Here is a 24,680-nt window from a genome sequence, read left to right as displayed (position 1 = left end):
TAAGTTATATATCTGAAACTAATATAACACTGTGTGTCAACTCTACACAAAAATTAAAAACTTAAAAATTTAAAGTAGTGGGGGGAAAAATCACTTAAATCACTTTCCTCCCACAAACTGTTTAAGATCCAAATAATTGATTTTTGTTCATTTCATTGAGCAGATGTTGACTGAAGCAAGAAGAATATATGGCTATTTGCAAATCTGGTCAAGATGACCAGAAGGCATCAAACAACACAATCTGTATCACCTTCTCTCCTGATTTCAAAGTAGGGCAGTGAAATTCCCAAGTCTCCCACCTGCCCTTTTGAGAAAATGAATTGTACTTTTTAAAAGGTAAGTATCTAACCAGAATATGTACAATGATGCTAATCATCTTAGTAACACTTGACAATAGCTTCCTAATTATTTTCAAAACAAAACAAAACTAATTCTGAGAAACCAAGTTGTTGCTACCCCTAACCATTTCACTATAGCATGCTTTTTCATCCTGGAAATGTAAGAACATACCTTACTTTGTGGGCCACAAAATAAACATTACAATTCATTTTTTTCACTTCTTATTTTTTTTTTTTAGATGGGGAGGGGCAGAGGGAGAGAGAGAATCCCAAGCTGGCTCCACACCCAGTGTGACATGGGGCTCAATCTCACAACCCTGAGATCATGACGTGAGATGAAATCAAGAGTTAGAAGCTTAACTGACTGAACCACCCAGGTGCCCCTCACTTTTGATTTTTCTATCAGCACAACTGTCTAAATTCTTTCATAGATAATACTCAACACACATATCAAATGTATATAAATGGAAAAGGTAGAGAATTATCTAGTGGAAGGGAAGAGAGTCAGAGAAAGATCTTGATTTGCAAATAGCCACGTATATTGGCCAGAAAAAAAATTAACAGAATATAGATTTGAAATTAGTAAAACTAAGATTCTGAGTATTAGATAATAAAGTACAAAATATGACTATTAAAAGAAAATATACCTTAAAAAGTTTAAATCTAAAAAAATAAAACACACAAATAAACAAAAAGCAGAAAGAGACCTATAAATACAAAGAACAAAGTGTTAGTTGCCAGAGAGAAGGGGGTTGGAGAATGATAAAAATGGGTGATGGAAAGTGGGAGTACAGGCTTCTAGTTATGGAATGAATAAGTCACAGGGATGAAAAAGTACAGCATAGGTAACATAGTGAATATAGTCAATGGTATTATATAGCACCATATGGGTACAAATAATAGCTACACTTGTGGTGAGCATAAGGTAGAGTTGTTGCATCACTACGTTGTACACCTGAAACTAATGTAAAATTATGTTTCAACTATACTCAAAAAAATGTGATAAGAATTTAAAAAGTTAAATCAGAAGTATATGTTTCATTGAATCTTAGGGAGAAAAAATGTTATGTGATGTGTGCATTTTTTAGTTAATACTGGACATTGAGAAGAAAAAAGACAATATATCAATAATCAATACATTGGTATAGAAAATAGCACATAAAAAATTACATAAAATGTAGGAAGCAGAGTAGGGAACATTTTCATAAAGAGGAGAGGAGAGAAAAATAGGCTAATACTGTAGTAAATAAGGTGGCACAAAGAGTGATAGACTTTGGTTGTCCCAAAATGCTCCTAAATGCCTAAGTTCTGGTATATCATTCACTTTTTTGTTATTTAAAAATCTATACAATATTAAACAACTTTCAGAAAATACCCAAGATCCCACTGATTTAACATATTTTCTATATATGTTCACTGTAATTATATATATATATATATATATTACACACGAATATTGTATTCTGCATGATTTAGCAATTTATAGCTAAAAACATTTCCCACTTTGTACTGTAATTATTTTATGATCCCCTCAATTGATGCAGAAAAAGCATTTGACAAAATACAGCACCCTTTCTTGATTAAAACTCTCCACGGTATAGGGATAGAGGGAACATACTTCAGTATCATAAAAGCCATATATGAAAAGCCTACAGCGAGTATCATTCTCAATGTGGAAAAAAACTAGCTTTTCCCCTAAAGTCAGGAACATGTGAGGGATGACCACTCTCACCACTTTTGTTCAACATAGTACTAGAGGTCCTAGCTTCAGCAGATAGCAAAAAGAAATAAAAAGCATTAAAATTGGCAAAGATGAAGTCAAACTCTCTTTTTGCAGATGACATGATACTCTGTGGAAAACCCGAAGACTCGACCCCAAAATTTCTAGAACTCACACAGGAATTCAGCAGAGTGGCAGGATATAAAGCACGGAAACCAGTTGCATTTCTATACACTAACAATGAGACAGAAAAAAAGAGAAATTAAGGAATTGATCCTATTTAAAATTGCACCAAAAATCATAAGATACCTAGGAATAAACCTAACCAAGGAGGTAAAAGATCTGTACTCTAAAAACTACAGAACACTTACGAGAGTAATTGAGGAAGACACAAAGAAAGGGAAAAACGTTCCATGCTCATGGATTGGAAGAAAAAAATACTGTTAAAATGTCGATGCTACCCAGAGCAATGTATACATTCAGTGCAATCCCTATCAGATACCATCAACATTTTTCATAGAACTGGAACAAATAATCCTAAAATTTGTATGGAACCAGAAAAGACCCCGAATAGCCAGAGGAATGTTGAAAAAGAAAACCAAAGCTGGGGGCAATACAATGCCAGACTTCAAGCTCTATTACAAAGCTATAATCATCAAGACAGTATGGTACTGGCACAAAAACAGACCCATGTATCAATGAAACAGAATAGAGAACCCAGAAATGGATCCACAACTCTATGATCAACTAATGTTTGACAAGGCAGGAAACAATATCCAGTGGAAAAAGGATAGTCTTTTCAACAAATGACGTTGGAAAAATTGGACAGCCACACATAAAGGAATGAAACTGTCCCATTTTCTTACACCATACACAGAGATAAACTCAAAATGGATGAAAGACTTAAATGTGAGCTAGGAATCCAACAAAATCCTAAGGAAGAACAGAGGGAGCAACCTCTTCGACTTTGGCCGCACCAACTTCTTGCTAGACGTGTTTCCAAAGGCAAGGGAAACAAAAGCAAAAATGAACTATTGGGACGTCATCAAGATCAAAAGCAAAGGCAACAGTCAACAAAACTAAAAGGTAACCTACAGAATGGAAGAAGATACTTATAAATGACAAATAAAAGGGCTAGTATACAAGATCTATAAAGAACTTCTCAAACTCAACACTCAAAAAACAAATAACCCAGTCAAAAAATGGGAAGAACAGACACTTCTCCAAAGATGACCTACAAGTGGCCAACAGACACATGAAAAAATGCTCCACATCACTCGGCATCAGAGAAATACAAATCAAAACCACAATGAGATACCACCTCCCACCAGTCAGAATGGCCAAAATTGACAAGTCAGGAAACAACAAATGTTGGTGAGGATGCAGAGAAAGGGGAACCCTCTGACATTGTTGGTGGGAATGCAACCTGGTGCAGCCACTCTGGAAAACAGTATGGAGGTTCCTCAAGACATTAATAAACCTACCCTATGGCCCACCAATTGCAAAAATACAAGTGTAGTGATCTGAAGGTGCACCTGCACCCGTTATTTTCTTATCTATATTATATCACACTAATTGGTGAACCATGATTAACTTAATCATTTCCAAATTGTTGAATATTTAGGTTAATTCTCTACTGCTCTTTGATGATCTGGACGTGCACAGTTTGCACACATTTTTACTGGTTCTTCTGGTGAGTTCCTTAGAATTCTTTATTGCTACAAGTAGGATTATTTGATCTAAACTTACAAATATCTATATGACTTTCAACATGTTGAATTTGGAAAGGCTTATGACAAAATAGTAAAAGATCTCATTCCTTCTAACAATAGTATTCTACGATTGCATCCTAATTTTTCAACTAATTTCCAATGACATGTAGATTATTTGTAATATGGAAAAATTCAAAACAAAGATAGAAGAGTATCCCTGCTCATATGTGCTTCAAAGAATATTTCCAGTGGAAGAAATTCTGGAAACTGAAATCACTAACCTGAAAGAAGTGTGTTTATATAAGATGTGATTAGCATGGTTAAAATTCCCTTGAAAATGATTTATAGTTCCATATTGTGAAATTATCGATACCTTCATAACCCAATAGGTTATCAGTCTTTCAATCTTTGCCAATATCTTAAATAAAATTTAGATAACCCCTTGCTGTTGTCATTAGATGTTGGCATAAACATCATACATTAACTTTTCTCTCATAAATCTATAATACTGAAGAAAAGGAACCTGGAGACTATTCACCCATACATCATAAACTTTAAGGAAACAAATTCCAAAAATGTTTGAAGAAAGGTAGGCAAGAAGCCAAGGCTAAAAGGAAGTTGATTTAAATGGATGAGAGAAACTAAAAAGCATATTTTGACAGTATAATTTTTAAGTATCTCAAATATCATAAATAATATGAAAGTGGCTAAGCCGAATGAATATTAACAGGCAACATATCAACATCATGTCATGTGATTGCAAATAGATCTCTCTGAGAAGCTAATATTTCAAAAAGCATTCAAAAATGGCAGGAGAGCCATATAACTAGGTGAAATACCTGCCTCTAATAATTTTAGAGGCTAATAAGATGGGCAAAAGCTCAAACAAATGAACAGATAAGCAAGCGGAGAGCAACAAACACATAAAACCAAAGACCACAATAAAGTGCAAGACAGGAGTTTAAGGGAAGGATAGAAAAAAGATGGCCTACAACAAAAGAGAGAAAACAACTAAATACTTGGGGGGGGGGATTGTTGGGGTTTTTTTTTTGGGGAGGGGGAGCCAGGACCATAGCCTTCTCACTGGAAAGAGTAAAGTAAGAACATTAAAAGATCATTGTTGCTCAAAGTACGTAAGAGATAGAAGGACCCAAATGAGTTTGAGTGTCCTGGCCCAAATGAATTTTGTTATAAAGTACTAAATGTGGAAATGAATCACTTCAAAGCCATGATTAGAGATCTAGGAGAATAAAAAGACTGGATTCAGGATAATCTTTCCCTAGTTTTTAATAGCAAACATTAAAAACTACGTCATCAGTTAACTCAACATTGACCCCTGGCAAGCCCTTGGAACACATCATTAAAAGCACATGCATGAATCACAGACCTGTACTTCTGAAACCAATAATACTTTATGTTAATTGAACTTAAAAAAATACTTAATAAAACAAAACAGAAAAAAAAACAAAAAGCACATGTAGGTTTTAATATGGATTCTGTATAAAATACGAACATGAACACAGGCAAATCATTTAACAAATCTATGCCGCATTTCCCAAAACAAAACAAAACAAAATGGAGAAGGTATAGCAGCAGGGTCCAATGAAAGCCAACTCTTAGATTCTAGGAGGCTATTCCACAAAGCCTGCAAAATTGCTAACAGCTCTGTTTTCAAGGACCGAAAAAGGAAATACTGGTTACATTGTGTCGTTAAATGTGTTAAAGAACATTTAGTCTGATTCTTTGAGTCTTTTTTTTTTTTTTTAAGATTTTTCTATTTATTTGACAGAGATAGAGAGACCAGCGAGAGAGGGAACACAAGCAGGGGGAGTGGGAGAGGAAGAAGCAGGCTCATAGCGGAGGAGCCTGATGTGGGGCTCGATCCCATAATGCCGGAATCACGCCCTGAGCCGAAGGCAGACACTCAACCACTGTGTCACCCAGGCGCCCCTGATTCTTTGAGTCTTAAAAATGAAAACAGACCTCCAAATGAAATATAAATAAGCATGGAATTAGTACATAAATGTGATGGTCAAATTTTATCTGACATTTAAATTCAAATGCTGTCGGTGCAAGGAAACCTAAAACAAAAGCACCATTTCTAGTCTTTGCTACTCTTATTTGAGCCTTTGTGCTTTACTTTGCTAAACCCTGGTTTCATTGCGTTCATTTACATTATAGTAAATGCAGCATATTACATAAGCTTATTAACTAGTTGTGTATTTGTTAAAGGACAACCTATCTATTTTGAAACTAGGAAATTAAGTTCTGCTGAAGACAAATTAGAGTAATTAATCACATTATCATGTGTCACCCAGGCAAGAATAAGACTGCAGTGAAAGATAGAATCCAGTTACAAATTTGTAATTGAGGCAAAAATCTGATACCTGCTGAGTAACCTTCGGATTTCAAACATGACTCAGCATCATTTTATCCCCTTAATTGGACAGCCTCATTATGAGGTTTTAGTAAGCAGGCAAAGCTCGTTGTGATGAAAACATATTGCAGCTAGCAGCTTGGTTGCCTTTACATCTGAAATAGGTTACCCCAGAAACACAATCATTTCTGCCCTTCATAAATCTAGTAAATTGTCAACTCCTATCTCATTTTTTCATCTTTTCTTCAGTGATTTTTAAAGATTTTTTTTTTTTCGTCCATAAACATGTGCCTAGGATGTTGCAAACAGCTGATGAGGGTACTTTCTCACTAATCAGTCCATAAATACTTCTGAACCCTTTGTCTGCCTCATACATCATTAAGGCCACTGCCAGATTAATACCAGAAAATGCTATTTCTCTCTCCTTGATTCTATAACATCACATGGAATGTGTAATTTGTGATCCTACAGCACAGTGATTTGAGTCTTTGTGGAGATACCTACAAAGAATTTATTGGATACTTTAAAAAGTTCCAGTTCCAGAGAGAGTTTATTTTAAATATCCCTCAAAGTCTACTGCAATTTTCTGAGCATAGTCAAAGAATACTTAATATTGCATGATACAGATGTCCTATTGCCAAAGAATTCCAGTCATGGAATCAAGATACTTTTGAAACAGAAGACAAAAATAACTTTAGAGCATTCAATGTGAGTGATCAAGAATACATTTTGAGAGTTCAGTGAAGAAAACCCTCATCATGATACGTCATTTGACCCTTGATGGATTAGTGCGATACAGATGAGAAAAGCAGGAAGATACATCATACCATAAGTGTCTCTCCTCATTGCTGCATTAAGTTTTTTACTGGGGAACAGTGAAAAGCATTACTTGATAAGGGCAAATGAGTTTACTTTATAGAAGACCATGATCTTCACAATTATTACATTATGAGAGATGTATAAAAGTAACTGGCTAGTTCTCCAAAACAGAGCCAGTCTCAATTTCCTACTAATATTTATATTAAGATTGTAAAAACACAAGCAAAATCTCATAGCAAGACAGAAGTTTGATCAATTATTGTTAAAATCTAGGGAAATTTCTATCAATTACAGAAATGGAATATTTTCCTGAAAGGGGGAATAAATAACCCACCAATACTGCAAAAGTAGTCAAGAATATTCTTTGCTTCTATCTTCTTCTCCACTGGTTCAAAAAAAAAAAAAAAACAAGGTGTGTATCCAGAAAAATTGCCACATCCCATCTGTCACAGTATCTTACTTTCTACATTCAGATGGATATTTCAACACCAAGAAAGCTATTGAAAGTGGGGTTTTTTGTTGTTGTTGTTGTTGTTTCTTTTCTGGGAATATGACACCCTAGGAGGTGTGGAATCTAGAAGTAAAGGACTACACTTTACTTGGGGGATATAGAAAAGACAGCATGGAGAAGTATTATATACTTAGGATTCTAGTCGATTTTCCCTACATGCACCATCTCTTTCAAAGTTCTGAAGAACCACACTATGGAACAGGGGAAAAAGCAGACATAGGCTAGTACTGCACAAGAACTTCTCATCTAACTGTGTCTGTTGGAAGGTGATTCACCCATCAACTGGGTATAAAATGTGGACCAAGAAGAATTTCTACATGTGGAAGCTAGGCCAAATTTAACATAAAAGATCCAGCAATGTGGGGCAAGACATGACTTTTTTTATTTTTTATTATGTTATGTTAGTCACCATACAGTACATCATTAGTTTTTGATGTAGTGTTCCCTGATTCACTGTTTGCGTATAACACCCAGTGCTCCATGCAATACATGCCCTCCTTAATACCCACCACCCAGCTAGCCTCCACCCCCATGACTTTTTGAAAGAGCATCAGAAAGTCATGAAAACAGGTGTTGAAAATAAAATGGAATAGAATAACAGCTGGAATCAATTTAAAATTGGGCAGCCGACACTTCTCCAAAGAAGACATACAGATTACCAACAGACTCATGAAAAGTTCCTCAACCTCACTCAGATAAATATAAATCAAGACCACAATGAGATATCACCTCACACCTGTCAGAATGGCTAAAATCAAAAATACAAGAAATAAGTGTTGGTGGAGATGTGAAGAAAAACGAACACTCTTGCACTGTTGGCAGAAAGGTAAACTGGTGCAGCCACTGTGGAAAACAGTATGAAGTCTCCTCAAAAAGTTAAAAACAGAATTACTATATGATACAGTAATTCCACTACTGAGTATTTACCCAAAGAATATGAAAACACTAATTCAAAAGATATATGCACCATGTTTATTGCAGTATTTACGATAGCCAAATTATGGAAGCAGCCCAAGTGTCCCTCAATAGATGAATGGATAAAGAAGAAGTGAGATACATATGCACAATGGAATATCACTTAGTCATAAAAAGAATGAAATCTGCCATTTATAACAACATGGATGGAGGTAGAGAGTATAATGCTAAGTGAAATTAGTCCGAGAAAACTGAATACCATATGATTTCACTCACACATAGAATTTAAGAAGCAAAACAAGCAAACAGAAAAAAAGAAACAAACCAAAAAAACAGACTCTCAACTGTAGAGAACAAACTGATAATTACGGGAGGGGAGGGGAGTGGGTGGGTGGGATGGGTGAAACAGGTGAAGGTGATTAAGGGTACTCTTCATTAGCACTGAGTAACAGAATTGTTGAATCATTATATTGTACACTTGAAACTAATCGAACACTGTTTACTGGAATCAAAATATTAAAAAAACTGGAGTTGATGAAAATAATGAGGAAGTTAAAATTAAGTAATTGAATATACACAAAATAAAATATAAAAAAATCTAATATCTAACTTCAAAAAAAATAGAATATACAAGAACAAACGTCATATTTCCCCAGGTCCTTCTGCAATATGATATGGGGATAAAACGGCACTACATAACTATTAAAAAATGGAGATTTAGAAGAGAAAAAGGAGATAAAGTCAGTCTATTTGACTTAAATGTGAAGACAGGAGAAAGACATTAAACAAGGACTAAGAAATATATACCAATTTACCCTTCTTGATGATAGACTCCACATGGCCCAGAAATTAAGTATTTGAAAATAGAAATTTTTGAACTAAAGGGAATGGAATGAGCAGTAAAAGTAGTTAGAATTGATGCTAAGTGATTGTTTTTAATTTAAATAAAACACTCAACTGTCGAATGTGGTAAAATTAAGAAGGGAACAATTTTAAAAATCACAGGAGGATACAAACTAATGTTGTAAAGATGAAATGTGAACAAAGCACAATTCTATCAGACTCTTGTTTTCTGTAGAACAGAAATAGGGAATGTTAAACTTGGGGCTTTAATGATTAGGAAATGTTTTGAAAGCAAAGGAAAACGCCTTAGTTGTATTTGTAATTGTATAATTGCAACCATAAGATACATTTCTCAAGTCATTGAGAATATTAAAAATATTTCAAGATATATAATATTTAAAGTATATAATTATGATTTTAATACAGTTGATTTAAACTCTTCTATTAAAAGATAGATTTTAATTAGGTCAAAAATAATCTGAAGAAGAGCAGCTAACATTGTCATACAGAATGGTTAAAAATAAAAGAATATGTTTCAAGCAAACAAAATAAAGCAGAGGTTGAAATGTATATATTAAATTAGGAGACTCTAAGGCAAAGTTCTTACAATCTAAGGTTAACAAACTTTTTACAGGGATCACTTCTATTCTTTAGTATTCTATAAATTCACAGACTTTAATGAAGTTTAAAAAATCCCACAACTTTGAAATATACACACCAAAAATAGCTTGAAATACAAGCAGAAACAACTTAATCTCTGAGGTAGAATTTAACATAATTCTCTTGTCGATTTCCAGAGAAAATATTTGAAAAATACAAAGACAGAAGATTTAAATATCAATTTAAATCATATTACTGAATTTTGTACCCTAAAAACGAACTACAGAATGTCAACAAGATGGCAGGATAAGAAGCCCCAACCCCTCCGTTCCCCAAGGAAACACTTAACAACAATACATTGACAAATTCCCTTTGTGACATATCCAGAAACAATTAAGAGGTACCTGCACCCCAGATGAGGGCAAAACTAGCTGTATTGAAACTGGTAGGAAAATTTGTGGCACTCACCATCGTCCTTGCCCTTGGCTCGGTGTGGCACAATCAGGAGAAAACTCGGAGTTCTGGGTTTCTCCCTGGGGAGGAAAAGGAAGGCTAAGGTATACATGCAACCTTCAGACATTTGGGAGTCCGGGAGCTGCCCAAGGGACTGGTTTCTGTTTTGCCCGAATCTAAGCCCTAATAGGAAAAGGTGTTGGGTTGGGAGTTGCCGAGAACAAAAATGACAATTTGGACAAGCACAAGCTCACTGGCCATAGACTCTCCCCCCTAACTCAGCTCATAAAGGGCAAGAGAAATCCCCAATGCCTAGCTTCTCCCTGAAAAGAGAAAGAAAAGGAACATGCATCTAGTATTCTAGCTTTTCAGAGGACTGCCACAAGGAACTGGGTTTTGTGTGTGTGTGTGTGTGTGTGTGTGTGTGTGTGTGTGTGTGTGAATCCCAATGCGCTTACAGGACCCGGCATACTCCAGGTGCCTGGGGCCACAGAGAACAAAAGGGAGCTGGGAGATTTGCGGCTATGCTTCAGGACCAATGGCACAGCAGACAGAGGTGGTACAGTTCAGAGGCCTCTGATAGGGGCATGGGGGGTGGGGGGGGGCGAGGGAGGGAGTTGGCAGGTGAAAAGCATGGCTTGCACCCTATGTTCCTGACTTCAAGATATATTACAAAGCTGCAGCAATCAAAAAGATACAGCATTGACATAAAAACGGACAAATAAATGTAACACAATAGAGCCCAGAAATACGGACAAACAACGTAGGTTCCCAAGTCACAGAGCACACCCTGCAGGCTCTAATCGCTCCCTGTTTGCTTTCTTGGGAAATCTTATACTCCATCCACCCAGACTAGGCCCCATCCCCGACCCACCCACGCACCCACATCAGACGGTATTCGAAGGAAATGTTTTCTGATGGAGAACATTAAGAAGCCAGCTTCCCCAACACTGCTTCTAGATGGGCTAAGTCAGAAACAGAGTAATGACCTGAGTAATGCCTTTCAAGGCAAATGCTCGAAGAATAGGTAGAGATAGCCTCCCGAAATGAATTTTCGATACCTTGAAGCTCCCAGGAAAAACGGCTGGTCCTGGGGATAGTAGAATGGGAGTGTCTGAGTTGCTGTGGCCTTGGACTTTGACAGAGGTCAGATTGAGGCCCTAGTATTCTGCACCAAAAGCCCATACAGCTTCCACAGTCCCTCTCGCTCTTGGAAAGCTATAAATTTGCAGCCCGCATGCGCACTTTACTGACTTCTTCCGGCTTCCAGCAGTCCCTCCACGCTCAGCTTTTGAGCCAGAGCACATCCCCTCCACCTGGCTGGGATTCTGCACGAGGGGCAGCCCCACCTTGACTGATTGGCACGGGTCAAGGAGTCCACCAGCATTAGGGACTGCCTGACAGGTGGTTTGAGCTTAACTCCTTCTGAAAGTCTGGGAGGGGGGGACTTTGGCACTGGCACCTGAGCACCCAGATGTTTCTCATTCTATGACAACTCTGCCAGCTCTCATAGATTAAAAACACTATCAGCAACAACAAAAGTTTTGGACACAGGTGCAAAGATTTTCCAATGGGGAAAGGATAGTCTCTTTAAAATAAAATGGTCCTGGGAAAACTGAATATCCACATGAAAAAAAAAAGATAAGGAAGTGAGGAAGGAAGAGGGGGGAAGAAAGAAAGCAAGAAAGAAAGAGAGGGAGAGAAAGAGGGAGGGAGGCGCAAAGCAAGAGAAAGAAAGAAAGAAATTTAACTTTTATCTCACACCGTAAACAAAAATCCACTCAAAATGGATTAAAGATTTAAATGTAAGACCTGAAACCGTAAAACTCCTAAAAGAAAACACAGAGGGACATCTTCACAACATTGGTCTTGGGGATGATTTCTTGAATATGACACAAAAAGCATAGATAACAAAAACAAAAATAGATAAGGGGGACTACATCAAACTAAAAAGCGTCCACACAGCAAAGGAGATAATAGAGTGAAAAATCAACCTTAAGGATAAGTGAAAATATATGCAAACCATATATTTTATAAGGGATTATTTCCAAAATATATAAAGAGTTCTGACAACTCATTAGCAAAATACATACATACATAATCCAATTGAAAAATGAGCAAAGGATTTGAATAGACATTTCTCCAAAGACTTAAAAATGGCAAACAAGAAAAGATGATCACCATTAACCATCAGGGAAATGCAAATCAAAACCATAATGAGATATCAGCTCACAAATGGTATAACGGCTATTGTCAAAAAACAAAACAAACATGCAAACAAAACCCGCCCAAAAAAGGATTGGCAAAGATGAGGAAAAATCAGAAGTCTTGTATACTGTTAGGAGGAATGAAAAAATTATGCAGCCACTATGAAAAACAATATGGAGTTTACTCAAAAAATTAAAAATAGGACTGTTGTAGGATACAACAGTTCTACTTCTGGTTATTTATCCAAATGTATTGAAAAGAGAATCTCAAAATGATATTTGCACTCCCGTGTTCATTGTAGTGTTAGCAAAGAGGTAAAAACACCTAAATGTCCATCATCAGATGAAAAAGGAATAGGAAGTTTTTATATATACAGTGAAATATTAGTCATAAAAAAGAAGGCATTCCTGTCATATGCTACAACATGGATGAACACTGAAGACATTATGCTAAGTAAAACAGGCAGTCACAGAAGAACAAATATGGCATAATTTCGCTTATGTACGGTAGCTAGTCAAACCCATAGAATAAGAAAGTAGAATAGTGGTACCAAGGTATGGAGGAGGAAATGGGGAATCGTTGTTCAATAGATACAGAGTTTCAGATATCCAACGTGAAAAAGTTCTAGAGATCTACTGTATAACAATTTGCATACAGATAACAATACAGTACTATATAAAATTTAAGAGTTAAAAATTTAAAACAAAATTTAAGAGTTGATTTCATGTTATGAGTTTTTTACTATAACAAAATATATATGAATGTATATCACATTTATTTTTAGAAAATTTAGAAAATAAAGTAGGCCTCAAATAAATTTTAATTGATCACCTAAATTAGAAATTTTACATAATAATTTATCTAGCCATACCATTATAAAGCCAGAATTTAAAAATAAAAGTCTAGAAGGCAAATTTTAAAGTACACTATGCTGGCAAAATGTTGCCTTAAAAACAGAAAGAAAACATACCTGAAATCTAAGGTATATTTAATAACATAAAAGAAAAATAATATTCTTTTTAAAATCTTATATATGGGAAAAACTTCACTATTGAACAAATTCTTATTAAGCTTCTCATGTTACAGCAAGTTATGAGAAGGTCCTGACATTTTCTCTCTGAATACCTATTAAAAACCTTCTGGAAACAAGAAATTACTAAGATTTGGGGTAGGCTAGTATCAGATTTAGAACTACTAATGGAGGAGGATTCCTGATCAATAAGCCATCAACGTTTAGATTATTAATATATCTTAAATCATACCCACAAGCTGGTGGAGGTGATGAACACTCACTTTACATTAGGAGATTTCTTAAAGATTACATTGCAAAATTAAGTAAAAGGGAAAAAATATATTTCCCCCTTCGGGTGATAGCAAAAAGGTATTTGATAAAAATAAAACACCTGCTCCTCACTAAGACTCTTAGGAAGCAAAGAATAGGACACTTACTAATGAACATGATATCATAAAACAATACCTAGCATGATACTTAATGAAACATTGGAAACATTCCCACTGACAGCAAAAGCAAGACAATGATGTAGACTATTTCCACTATTACTTAGCATTTTCCTGGAAGTCCTATCCCAAATCTAGACAATGTTAAAGAGGTAGGACAATTACCATTTTTTGAAGATGATAACATTATGTGACCATAAATTCCAATAAAATAAGCTGAAAATTCCTAGAATCAGAGAGTTGAATAAGAATATTTTTAAATTAACAAATATTTACTTTTTTTATATTAAAAAAATGGTAACCAGTTAGGAAATATGAAGGAAAAAAGATTTTAGTTACAATAGCTGTAAAATACAATCTAGAAACACCACACAGAAGAAATATGTAAGGTCTTCATGAAGAAGTATACAAAGCTTTTCAGAGATATATAAAAGAGCGTTAAATTTAAATGTAGTTATTTCATATTCTCCATGGGGCAACTAATATTACAAGGAATGAAAAGGACAGTTTGCCTATATTTTAGCATGTCAATACTTTCCACTTTTTCTATGAATAGGCAAAACGCTCATAATAAAGGTAATAAATATACTGAAGGGGGGAAAAGGCTGAATGAGATGCAGTTGCAATCCATTGTGTACCTTGCCAAAATAAATAATAAACAGAAAAAGTGAGTGATGTAGCAAGATCATCTAAGGGTATATATATGGTTGTTCCTAAAGGAAAGAGAGTGGAGTATGAAAAACCGGAAAGAATACAGCTGTGACAAGAACTAAAGAAGAAGAGAAACAGTGAAAAGGAGAAACATCTTTGAAAAAGAATTGACAGGATTTTATGAGAATAGAACAGAGAGACTGAAAGAAGAATCTAAGACAACCACAGGTATTTCATCCTGAGGGACTAGACTATAGAGTGGGTGAAAACCAACGTGAGGAATGAGAAAGAAAAGCAGATCATGAGTTCCAGTTTGGACATGGTGTGTCTCAGAAGCAGTAAGGTGTTCTCAACAAGTTCACAGTATAAGCTATGCTGTTTGTATAAGTTAACTACAATGACAGCAGTACTTAGAACACAAACGCCATGCAGCAAGTTAAAAAGCTTTCAGAGTTACAGGGCACTAGACAAGGTGGGGGTTAGACAATAGTGATAATGAGAAATGGAGGGTTAAATACTCAAATATTGTGTTTCAAAAGAGAATGGAAGAATAGTGGTATGTAAAACAAAGGTGAAGGTTATTGCTTAATTTAACAAAATGATTCCGTTATTTTGAAGAATATTACAGGATTTTTTATAAAATGAACTTGGTAGAAAAGACAGTATGATTCTGGCTTTAAAATGTAGTCTCCATGTGGCTCCGAACAATTTAAAGTCTAAAAATCAGTCCGTTTTATAATTCTTTAGATTAGAAGCTCCTTGAGGGAAAAGGGTAATTCTACTCGGACTTCACGAAGTCTATATTTTATAGCGCAGAGCTAGGTTGCCTCTGAATCACAATGAAGAAAATCTGGCAATGTGAAGTCCCACATAGTTATAAAATCTTTGAGTCATCACAGCTGATACGCACAAAGTTCTTTAGCACAGGTGTTTCTGAAGTTGAGACGCATTTGGGGAGTTCAAAATACCTATGGTTCTCACATTCTTACTGCTCCTGGTGTGATTCTGTGCTAATGTTAGTACACAGAGATATAACATTAAATGTGCCATATTTCTGGGTGACTCATTAGCTGCTAGGAATTTGTTATAGGAGAGGCAAAGCTTTCCAACATGTCTATATTTATTTGGTAGTTTCTATAATTATATTTCTTCATTTAAAGAAAATTCCAGAGAATATGGAATCACATGGAAATCATATGAATTGATTAAAGTTTTATATACCACATTTTTTTGATATGCCCCTATCATTGAAAGCAGAAACTCCCTTGTCTGTGTTCCTAAAATATACACATACATAATGTAACTATTTATATTCACATCTAACTTCACTATCCTGATAGACCCTTGGCACAGAGACCATGTTTCATTCATTTCTATATGATTGTTTACAAAAGCAGTGTCTTGCTATAGCAAGCACTCATTAAATGTTTCTTAACTAAGTAGATGAATTAATCAAGTTGTTAATTTAAAAATCACATTCTTATGAAGCAATTATAAACAATTCAGTAAGAACCTCCAAGATAAACTGTATTAATTATTCAATTTACTGAAATATGGGAGTTTGATTAAAGAGTTTTCTGGTTTCCTCATTATTTCAATTTCCAAATATCTTTTGGTTTGAATCCTAGTTTAGAAATTCTTTCTGTATACTGTTTTCTTGCCTTCAACTATTTGAGCGAAAGCAATAGGTTGAAGGTATTTACTTAATTGCTTTATAATTACAAATGTTGTAGACTCTCAGAATTTGCTACTCTGTACATCACTTTTAGTTGCAAAAGATGTGAAATAATGATACAAATTGTGAGGGAAAAAGAGATTTTAGTGATTCTATGCTATGCGAGTCAAGGATGTTATGGGAGTCAATGATACCAGATTTTTGTAACTCTCAATTTTTCCTAAATCTTAATGCAACCTGTTGCCAAAACAACAACAAAAAATACGCTTTATATATCATGTAGATAATATATATAGTAGGACCTTATGAAGTACAGAATTCGTTTTCTTGTTATTGATATTGCTCTGAATAAATGTGACTGTCCATATGCACAGAATGGAGGGCTGAGGTCAAAATTAAATTCAACTCAATAAACATTCATTCCCCATCCATATGGGAAGGCTCTGTGCTAGGTGCCATAGTCTCCATAGATACAAGCCCTTTTGGAGCTCAAAGTCCATTGGGGAAATCAAGCTTGTGAATTACAATTAAAGCTAATAAGTATAACACAAATTGTTCTATCTTTGTGAGTATAAATGAGTTTTTTAACATTTATAATCTTGTATCCTCGTCTTCAAAATAGGGAAGTGATAGAACCTATTTCACATTATTGTTATGAGAATTAGATAAAATAATGTGTATATATTTATAACTCTTAGCATACTGTCTGACATATTAAAGTCACTCCACAATGCTATCTATTACTAGTAATTTTTCTACATGATGCAGAGAGAGGTATCAGACAGAAAATGATTAATTTAATTAAATTAATTAAATGATTAAATTTGCGGAATTAGGGGGCTGGGGAATGAATTACTTCAGAATAATTTATGGAAGAAGTGATATAAATTTATAAAAGATGAAAAGATAACAGAGCCCTAGGTACATATATGGGTTTTACAATGTATGTGCCATGAGATTCCATAAACCCTTGGAGAATGTTTTCTGACCTGTGCAACAGACGTTAATATATATCCCTCACAGGACCGTAATGAGGATTAAATGAGACAATGTATGTGAAAATATTGCCTGACACATAGCAAGCATTAATAAAAAGAAGGAAGGAAGGAAGGAGGGAGGGAAGGAAGGAAGGAAGGAAGGAAGGAAGGAAGGAAGGAAGGAAGGAATAATAAGCCTGCCTGTGTGTTATATCAGTTATCTATTACTGTATAATAAATCACTCCAAAACTTAGTGACTTGAAACATCTATTATTACACCGTTTGAATGGTCATGAATCCAGGCACAGAATAACCGGGTTCTCTAACTCAGGATCTCTCACAAGCGAGAACAGTTAAGGTGTTGGCTGAGTCTGCAGTCCTCACTAGGCCCAACTGGGGAAGGATCCACTTCCAAGCTCACTCACATGGTTGTTGGCAAGAGTTAGTTCTTCACTAGATATTGGACTGAAACCCTCAGTTCCTTGATGGCTGTTGGCTGTAAGCCACTGTTAGTTTTTTGCCAAGTGGGCTTCTCCATAGGACAGCTCACAACATGACAATTTGCTTCATCAGAAGGAAAAGCCAGAGAAAGAGAATAACATGGAAGTCACAGACTTTTATAACATGATCTCAGGAGTGATATCTCATCACTTTTGCTATTCTATTTTAAGCAAGGTATTAGATATAGCCCTCACACAAGGGGAGGAAATTACGTAAGGGTTGAATACCAGAAGTCAGGTATCACTGGGGGTCATTTTACAAGTTGCTTATCATAAGGATTCATAGTGATGGTGGACATTTATAAATACATAATTAAAAGCATGGACTCTGGAGCCATACCACCTGCATTCAAATCCTGGCTCTGTTACTTAATAACTGATCATTCATAATGAGTTATTTAATCTCTTTATTTCTCTGCAAAGGGTGGAAGAAAACAATTCCTACAACACTGAGAGTAAATAAGTTAATAAATGTGAAGTATTTAAACAGTGCCGCAAACAAAGTTAACCCTCAGTAAAGTTAGCTTTTGATGTTGTCATCATCATTGCTGCTGAACTGTAGAAAATAGAGGCAAAATGCACCAAGTCACAGAATGACAGAAAATAAAGAAGAAAAATGACCCAAGTGAGTCTACTTGTTCTTGCAACACTTCTTCCCAAGCATCTTGAGAAGGATGTTGTCCGGATCAGGCTGGCAGTTTGAAGCGAGCCCTGCAAATTGGGGAGTGCATTATGCTCTAGGGCAACAGGAAGTCACATTGGGGCAAGGAGACAAAACTTCTCCAATGCCTGGAAATGGGATGAACCATGTCACCATTGCAAAAGGAGAGTTTTCCTGGTAATTCCTCTGAGGCAAGCCCACAATTTTAATTAAATATATCAAATCAGAATATTACATCCTAGCAACTCCCTCCCTCAGAATAGAAAATCTAGAAATATGGGAGAAGCAGTTGCAGTTTTTATATATGGGAAAAGCTGTTAATTTTGCAGTGAATTTTATACATGTTTTATCACAGCAGAGAAATCGTGTTATTTCCAGCTCCTCTTTTTATTGCTGGCAAGCCTCACAGAATTATAACCAGTGAAATATTCTCCTTTTCTCTTGGGTGGTAATGAATTTCCCAGAGGAAAAGGAATAGTTTCATGTTCTCACTACATAATAACTCAAATATTTAGGCATGTTGTAGCATAACACTTTAATTGTTTAATCAAAAAGGTGTCTTATATGCTTAAAAATCCAGATACAGTTTTTTCTTTGCTAACAGGGAATTATATAGATAAAGGGAACTCTTCAAATGAAATAGCCCAATGCTCTCATTTTAAAGATGAGGTAAGTGACCCCAAAGGGCTAAGAAATTTGCCCAATTTACACAATCATTGGACTACAATAGAACAATTCATTTCATGTACTTACAACAATAATGGTCACACTTTCTGCCAGATTTTTCCTATTTTTATCACATTTAAATCTCGCACCAAGTATTATTATTCCCTTCCTAGATGAAGAAACTGAGGCTGGGAAATACATTTATTCCCTGCTTTAATTAATTTTTTTGAGCACTTTCTGTATGTCACTTTGTGAGGTATTGGCTTTAGGGTAGTGAGACAACTGACCTAGTTTCTGCCCTCAAGGAGTTTGTCCCAGTGTAGCAGGGTGGGAGGGTGAATAAACAAACATGTTAATTCAAATTGTGATAGGTGAAGAAAGCAACCAGAGAGCTGTGATGAACGCTAAAGGGGAGAGGGGTGGGAACAGCCTAAAACAGGTGTCTTTGAAATAGTAATCCTTAAGCTGAGCCTGGAAGAATGAGAAGTAGTCAGGAGAGGAGAGGCAGTGGATGTTACCAGAAAAGGAACAGAAGGGACAGAGGACCTAAGACAGGAAAGAATCTGACTGTTCAAAGAACTGGAAGAAGTTTGCTATGGGTGAGTAACTTGCCTGATGTCACTGAGATGAACACCAGAGTGGAAGCCACACCCAGGCCACTTGGCTCAATCCATGCTCTTCCCTTCACTGTGCCCCCAAATGAACAGGTGCTAGGAAAAAGGAGTAGGGGACCATAATCTTAAACCACTGAGTGTTCATAAATGTCTATCTTCCAAAGATCTTAAAAGATAAGAGTGATCCTAACAAACCCTAACAGAAATCCTTACCATTTTTTAAAATAATATTTATTTTGTTATATTAGTCACCATACAGTACATCCCCAGTTCTTGATGCAATGTTCCATGATTCATTACTTGCATATAACAGCCAGTGCACCATGCAATATGTGCCCTCCTTAATACCCATCACCAGCCTATCCCAATCCCCCACCCCCCTTCCCTCTGAAGCCCTCAGTTTGTTTCCCAGAGTCCACAGTCATTAAAATTGACCATGAGAAGACAGAGAGCCACTTACGTTGTTTCCTCATGAACACAAATTCCTAACATGAGAAAGACTATAAAGGAGAAACAGGCTTCCTTCCACACATCTCAAAGTAAGACTACACAAGAACTGAAAACAATAGTGGAGCCAACTCCTCTTCTCTCCCTGAGGCACTGCCAGCTGAAGGTAATGCTGGCTCCCCAAAATTGAAGACTGAAACAATTGCTGTAAAAAAAAAATTTTTTTTTGATGTTCCAGTGGCAGTTCTAGCTACAAGAATAACAAGTGTTAGCATTGAACAGAGAAGAGAATTAATAGTTCTTGACCACCTCTTGCATGCCAAGTAGTGTTATAGGCCCTTTGCTTGTATGTCATTTTTTTCCTCATAGCAAACTAGAATAGAGGTCTTTTAAAAATGTAGTTCAGAAAAAGTAGGATTTTTTACTCAAATTCACACAAATTAAAATTTAAAGTCATGCCTAATTTACTCCAGATTATAGTTTTTATATTTTCTCAATACAACTGCATAACCTGAGGTACATTATCGGGATAAAGGGTAAGAATTGGTAGCACAGATGGAGGAGGCTTTCATTACATATTACGATACACAAGTAGCCTCTGGTTTGGTAGTCCCATTGTTGGGTACCTTACCGAGAGTAGGTTAGTGACAGATTATAGTTCACCTAATTGCAGACAACTGGAAACATTTTGATATGTCATGATCATTGGTGGGTCATTATATTGGCAGCCATAGATAAAATGCAGAGAAACTCTGTGCTATAACTTACCATTTAAATAAAGGTCCCTAAATTCCAATCTGTAAGAAAGGCAGATACAACAAATCTCTTAGGACAGCCTCTGGCGTAGGCAAACAATCTGGCACCAAACGCAAACACCCCCGTACATCCTACATTTGTGTGCTGAGTCAAAATGCTATAGGAATATAAATTCCTGCCCAGCAGACGCTGGGACTCCGTGCTGGTTTCAAAGATCGTTTTGTGAGGTGCTGTCCCAATTCTCCTTCTCTACACTAATGGGCAGATTGCCTTACAAGTACAAGTCATTATCAAAATAGACCTGGGATTTGACAGTACCTTTCATCAGCAATTTCAAATGCACTAGCTGGATGCTAAGGTAAAATAAATCAACCTGTTCCTAAAAGCAGGTGAGCTGAGCTACAAGTTAGCTTCTGGAAAAGGCACGTGTAAATGAGGCCCACAGTCCTCTGTACTGAAGAAGAAATATTTCAATGCAGAAAGGTGTTACTTTTCTCCATTTCCCCAAGCAGTTCTTAAAATTTAGATTTACTTTTTTTTTCTTCTTTTAGCTTTCTTACTCATTTTAAAAAAATGCCAAAATATTATTTTAATACCCCCTTAAAAATTTATATAAAGAGTTGCATTACAAGATTGCCCAATTGAGCCTTTGCAAGTAAAAATGAATGAATGAATGAATGAATGAATGAATGAATGATAAAAATTGTGATAGTAAATACCGACTAATGGTACTGAGCCCCATAATGTGCCAGGCACTGTGATATGAAATTTACATCTGAGCTTGGATGTAAAATGGAATGTTTACTGTTCTCTGAGCACTTTAGCTTAAATTACACATCCATAGACAATGGGAAATAAGTCCCTCTCTGTTCTCAAGGCAGCAGTAAAGTAGGCATATTAGATAGTCACCTTGTGTGCTCTAGAAGTGGCCACACCAGCCCTTCAGCCATCAGCTTATCATTCTATCCCACTTATGGAACAGAGTTGCCAGCCTAGTGGGGAGTGTGTCCATTTTTTCTCCCTAGTGCGAGAGAGAGGTAGGCAGTTCTATAATGCATACCAGCCAAGAGACCCAAGTACTAGGATGAAAACTCACAAACATCTAAAATGCCTGAAAAATGGAAAGATGGACATCCCCCTCCAAGGCTGTATGCTTGATGACCTAGAAAAATCCATAGGCTCAGTGCTGTAATGAGTACCATGCAGAAAGAAACATCATAGGCTCTTAACATATCCTACAGAGTTTTGTCCTAATGAAGATTAATACCTACTTTCCATCAGAAAATTCTGAAGGTGGGAAGATTACTACAGAGGCTTTGGATTACAAGACAAGAGGAGAAGGAAGCAGCAGAATGATCGTGCATGTCCACATTTGTCAAGGAAAGAGGAAGAAGTCTCTTTGGGCCAGATGGAGTGTGCCAAAGATATTGAGCTATATTATTGAGCCTACCCAAGACAAAGGATATTATAAAATCTTGGGGTGGTCTAGTGGAACAAGAGGTGAACTGGTTAGTTGATTCAATAAACTCATATCAGCAACTACCTAGTTTGGAAGTCTGTGATGAGCATTCATCTAACCCACACATTTGTGATTTACAAAAACATGAGCATTTGAACATTTGCCAAAAACAGAGGGAATGACAAGTAGCATATGCCAAGATAGAACTTCAAACAGGATGAGATAAATAAAATTAACTTTAACCTTTACTTCCTCTTCTTCTTAATCCTACAGGATTTGAAGGGTTAAAAAGTGGGGAGACAGAGGAGGAAAGAAATATTGAGGAATATTGAAAGGAGAAGCCATTCTATCTTTAGAATATAGATGTAATAGAATTGAGACTGAAGTTTCCAATTTATAGTTAAGTCTAGATGAAACCTTTTAGATACCTGAAATTTAATCGTTAGGACCAAAATGGAATTTATTCTTATTAAAATGATCTAAAGCTTTAAAATATTACTAAATATTGTTGGAACAAAGGAAGTACAACAGAACATGTTTGAAGACTGTAGAAAAATAAGATCGTTTTCTGATTGAACCACACCATGTTCAGCCTACTCAATAAATCAGTCACATGTTATATTAACTTCACCACTTCCCTGCTACATAGGGTTGAGAACAATAAAGCAACTCATTCAAGTCACATGTTTTGTTAATGATTGTTTTAGGGGTCACACTAAAGTACTTCTGATTCTCTAGTCTCTTCTGTTCCCATTACACAATGGATTCCATATGCGATATGTAATAAAACCTGGAATATCTAGAATTTAGGTTTATGTGGGCAAGTAGTTAAGAAATTTATCTGGAGGGGTGCCTGAGTGGCTCAGTTGGTTAAGCATCTGACTCTTGATTTCAGCTCAGGTCATGATCTCAGGGGTGTGAGCTCAAGCCCCCAGTGGGGCTCTGTGCTCAGCAGGGAGTCTGCTTGAGACAATCTCTCTCCCTCTTCCTCTGCCTCTCCCTCTGTGCTCTCTCTCTCTCCAATAAATAAATAAATCTTTAAAAAATTTATCTGGAGAAGTAAGGAAGGGAAATTATAAGGAGCTTATGCATCATACAGCAAGCATTTACTGTGTCCTTATCTTATTCTTCCAATAAAACAGGAATAGAGATTTGACAGATGGCTTGAAAATGGGGACAGGACTAGAGAAGGATCAGATACGGCAGAAGGTGGAGGGACATTCCAGGAAAAATGACAAGAGCAAAAGAGACATGTGGGTCTTCCTCTCCACTTGCTCTTTCTTTCTGAGATGCCACCCCCACCCCTTACCCTTACTCATCATATCCACAGTTCATATTTATAGTGATTTTCTGACCTTACTCACCAGAGTTAGTATTTCTGATTTAACCATTCATAGTATTTTACTTTAGACCACACTCTTCCTTTTTAATTTTATGTCCTCTTCTCCTGTCTTCTCTTCAGATCCTATTTAAGCAGTAGTGACTATGAGTTCTATCCACCTTTAAATATCCTGTACCTAGCAGAGTATCTGAGACATGGTGCCCTTGTTGAATATGAGAAGGTAGAGGGACAAGGCGCGGGGAGGAGTGAGGACATCAATTTAAAATTACTAAAGCAATCAAATTTCATCTATGAGAATCAAAATCTCTTTTAAGAAAACATTCAAAACTAGTGAATTCAGAAGGTATTCCAGGAAAATCGGGCATATTTTTGAAAAAGAGGTAGATGCAGTTTAATTGGTTGATGGAATGGCAGATTAAAGTTTTAGAATCATACAGCAACATCACATCTGTACACATTCTGAAACTTGGATGATGTAGTCCCTTTTGTCAAGATAACTTTAAGTTGAAAATACTCTGTATGTACGTATTTTAATTTAATACTTAATTAGATGTTGTGGTAGGCAGGATAATGACCCTCTCCAAAGATGTTCATGTTTTCATGCCTGAGACCTATGAATATGTAATGCTACATAGCAAGGGGAGGTGGCTGTTAAATTTGCAGATGGAATTAAGATTATTAATTGACCTTAGAATAAGCAGATTATCCTAAATTACCCAGGTACACTCAATATAATCACAAGGGTCCTTTAAAGTGGAAGAGGGTGTTAGAAAAGGAAGGGTCAAAGGCAGACTTGAAGATGCTAATGCTGCTGGCTTTGAAGACCAGGGAAGAGTTTAAGCGTCAAGAAATGCAATTAATCTCTAGACGATGAAAAATGGCAAAGAAACAAATTCTCTCCTAGAGCCTCCAGATGGGACACAGCCCTGTTGACACCTTCACTTTAGCTCAGTGACTTCTGGAACTGAAAGATAATA

General features: G+C 36.2%; 1 protein-coding gene across 6 annotated transcripts in view; it reads right to left on the bottom strand.

The window, feature by feature from the left end:
* The window catches only part of LOC148107847 (uncharacterized), a 638,616-nt gene that overhangs the window by 352,853 nt on the left and 261,083 nt on the right, over positions 1-24,680 (bottom strand). For 2 of the 6 annotated variants that reach the window (XM_087855366.1, XM_087855367.1), the window contains exon 8: positions 10,304-10,368. The exons of the other annotated variants lie outside the window; for them this stretch is intronic. In XM_087855366.1, coding sequence (XP_087711492.1) covers positions 10,304-10,368 — 65 coding nt within the window. The remainder of the gene's footprint in view (positions 1-10,303; positions 10,369-24,680) is intronic. 6 annotated transcript variants of the gene reach the window in all.

The sequence above is a fragment of the Ursus americanus genome, chromosome 24 (genome assembly GCF_024610735.1).
Source record: "Ursus americanus isolate L20-20 chromosome 24, mUrsAme1.1.p, whole genome shotgun sequence".
NCBI lineage: Eukaryota > Metazoa > Chordata > Mammalia > Carnivora > Ursidae > Ursus > Ursus americanus.
Note: the sequence above shows the minus strand (reverse complement) of the source record. Positions and strands in the feature narration are given on the sequence as shown.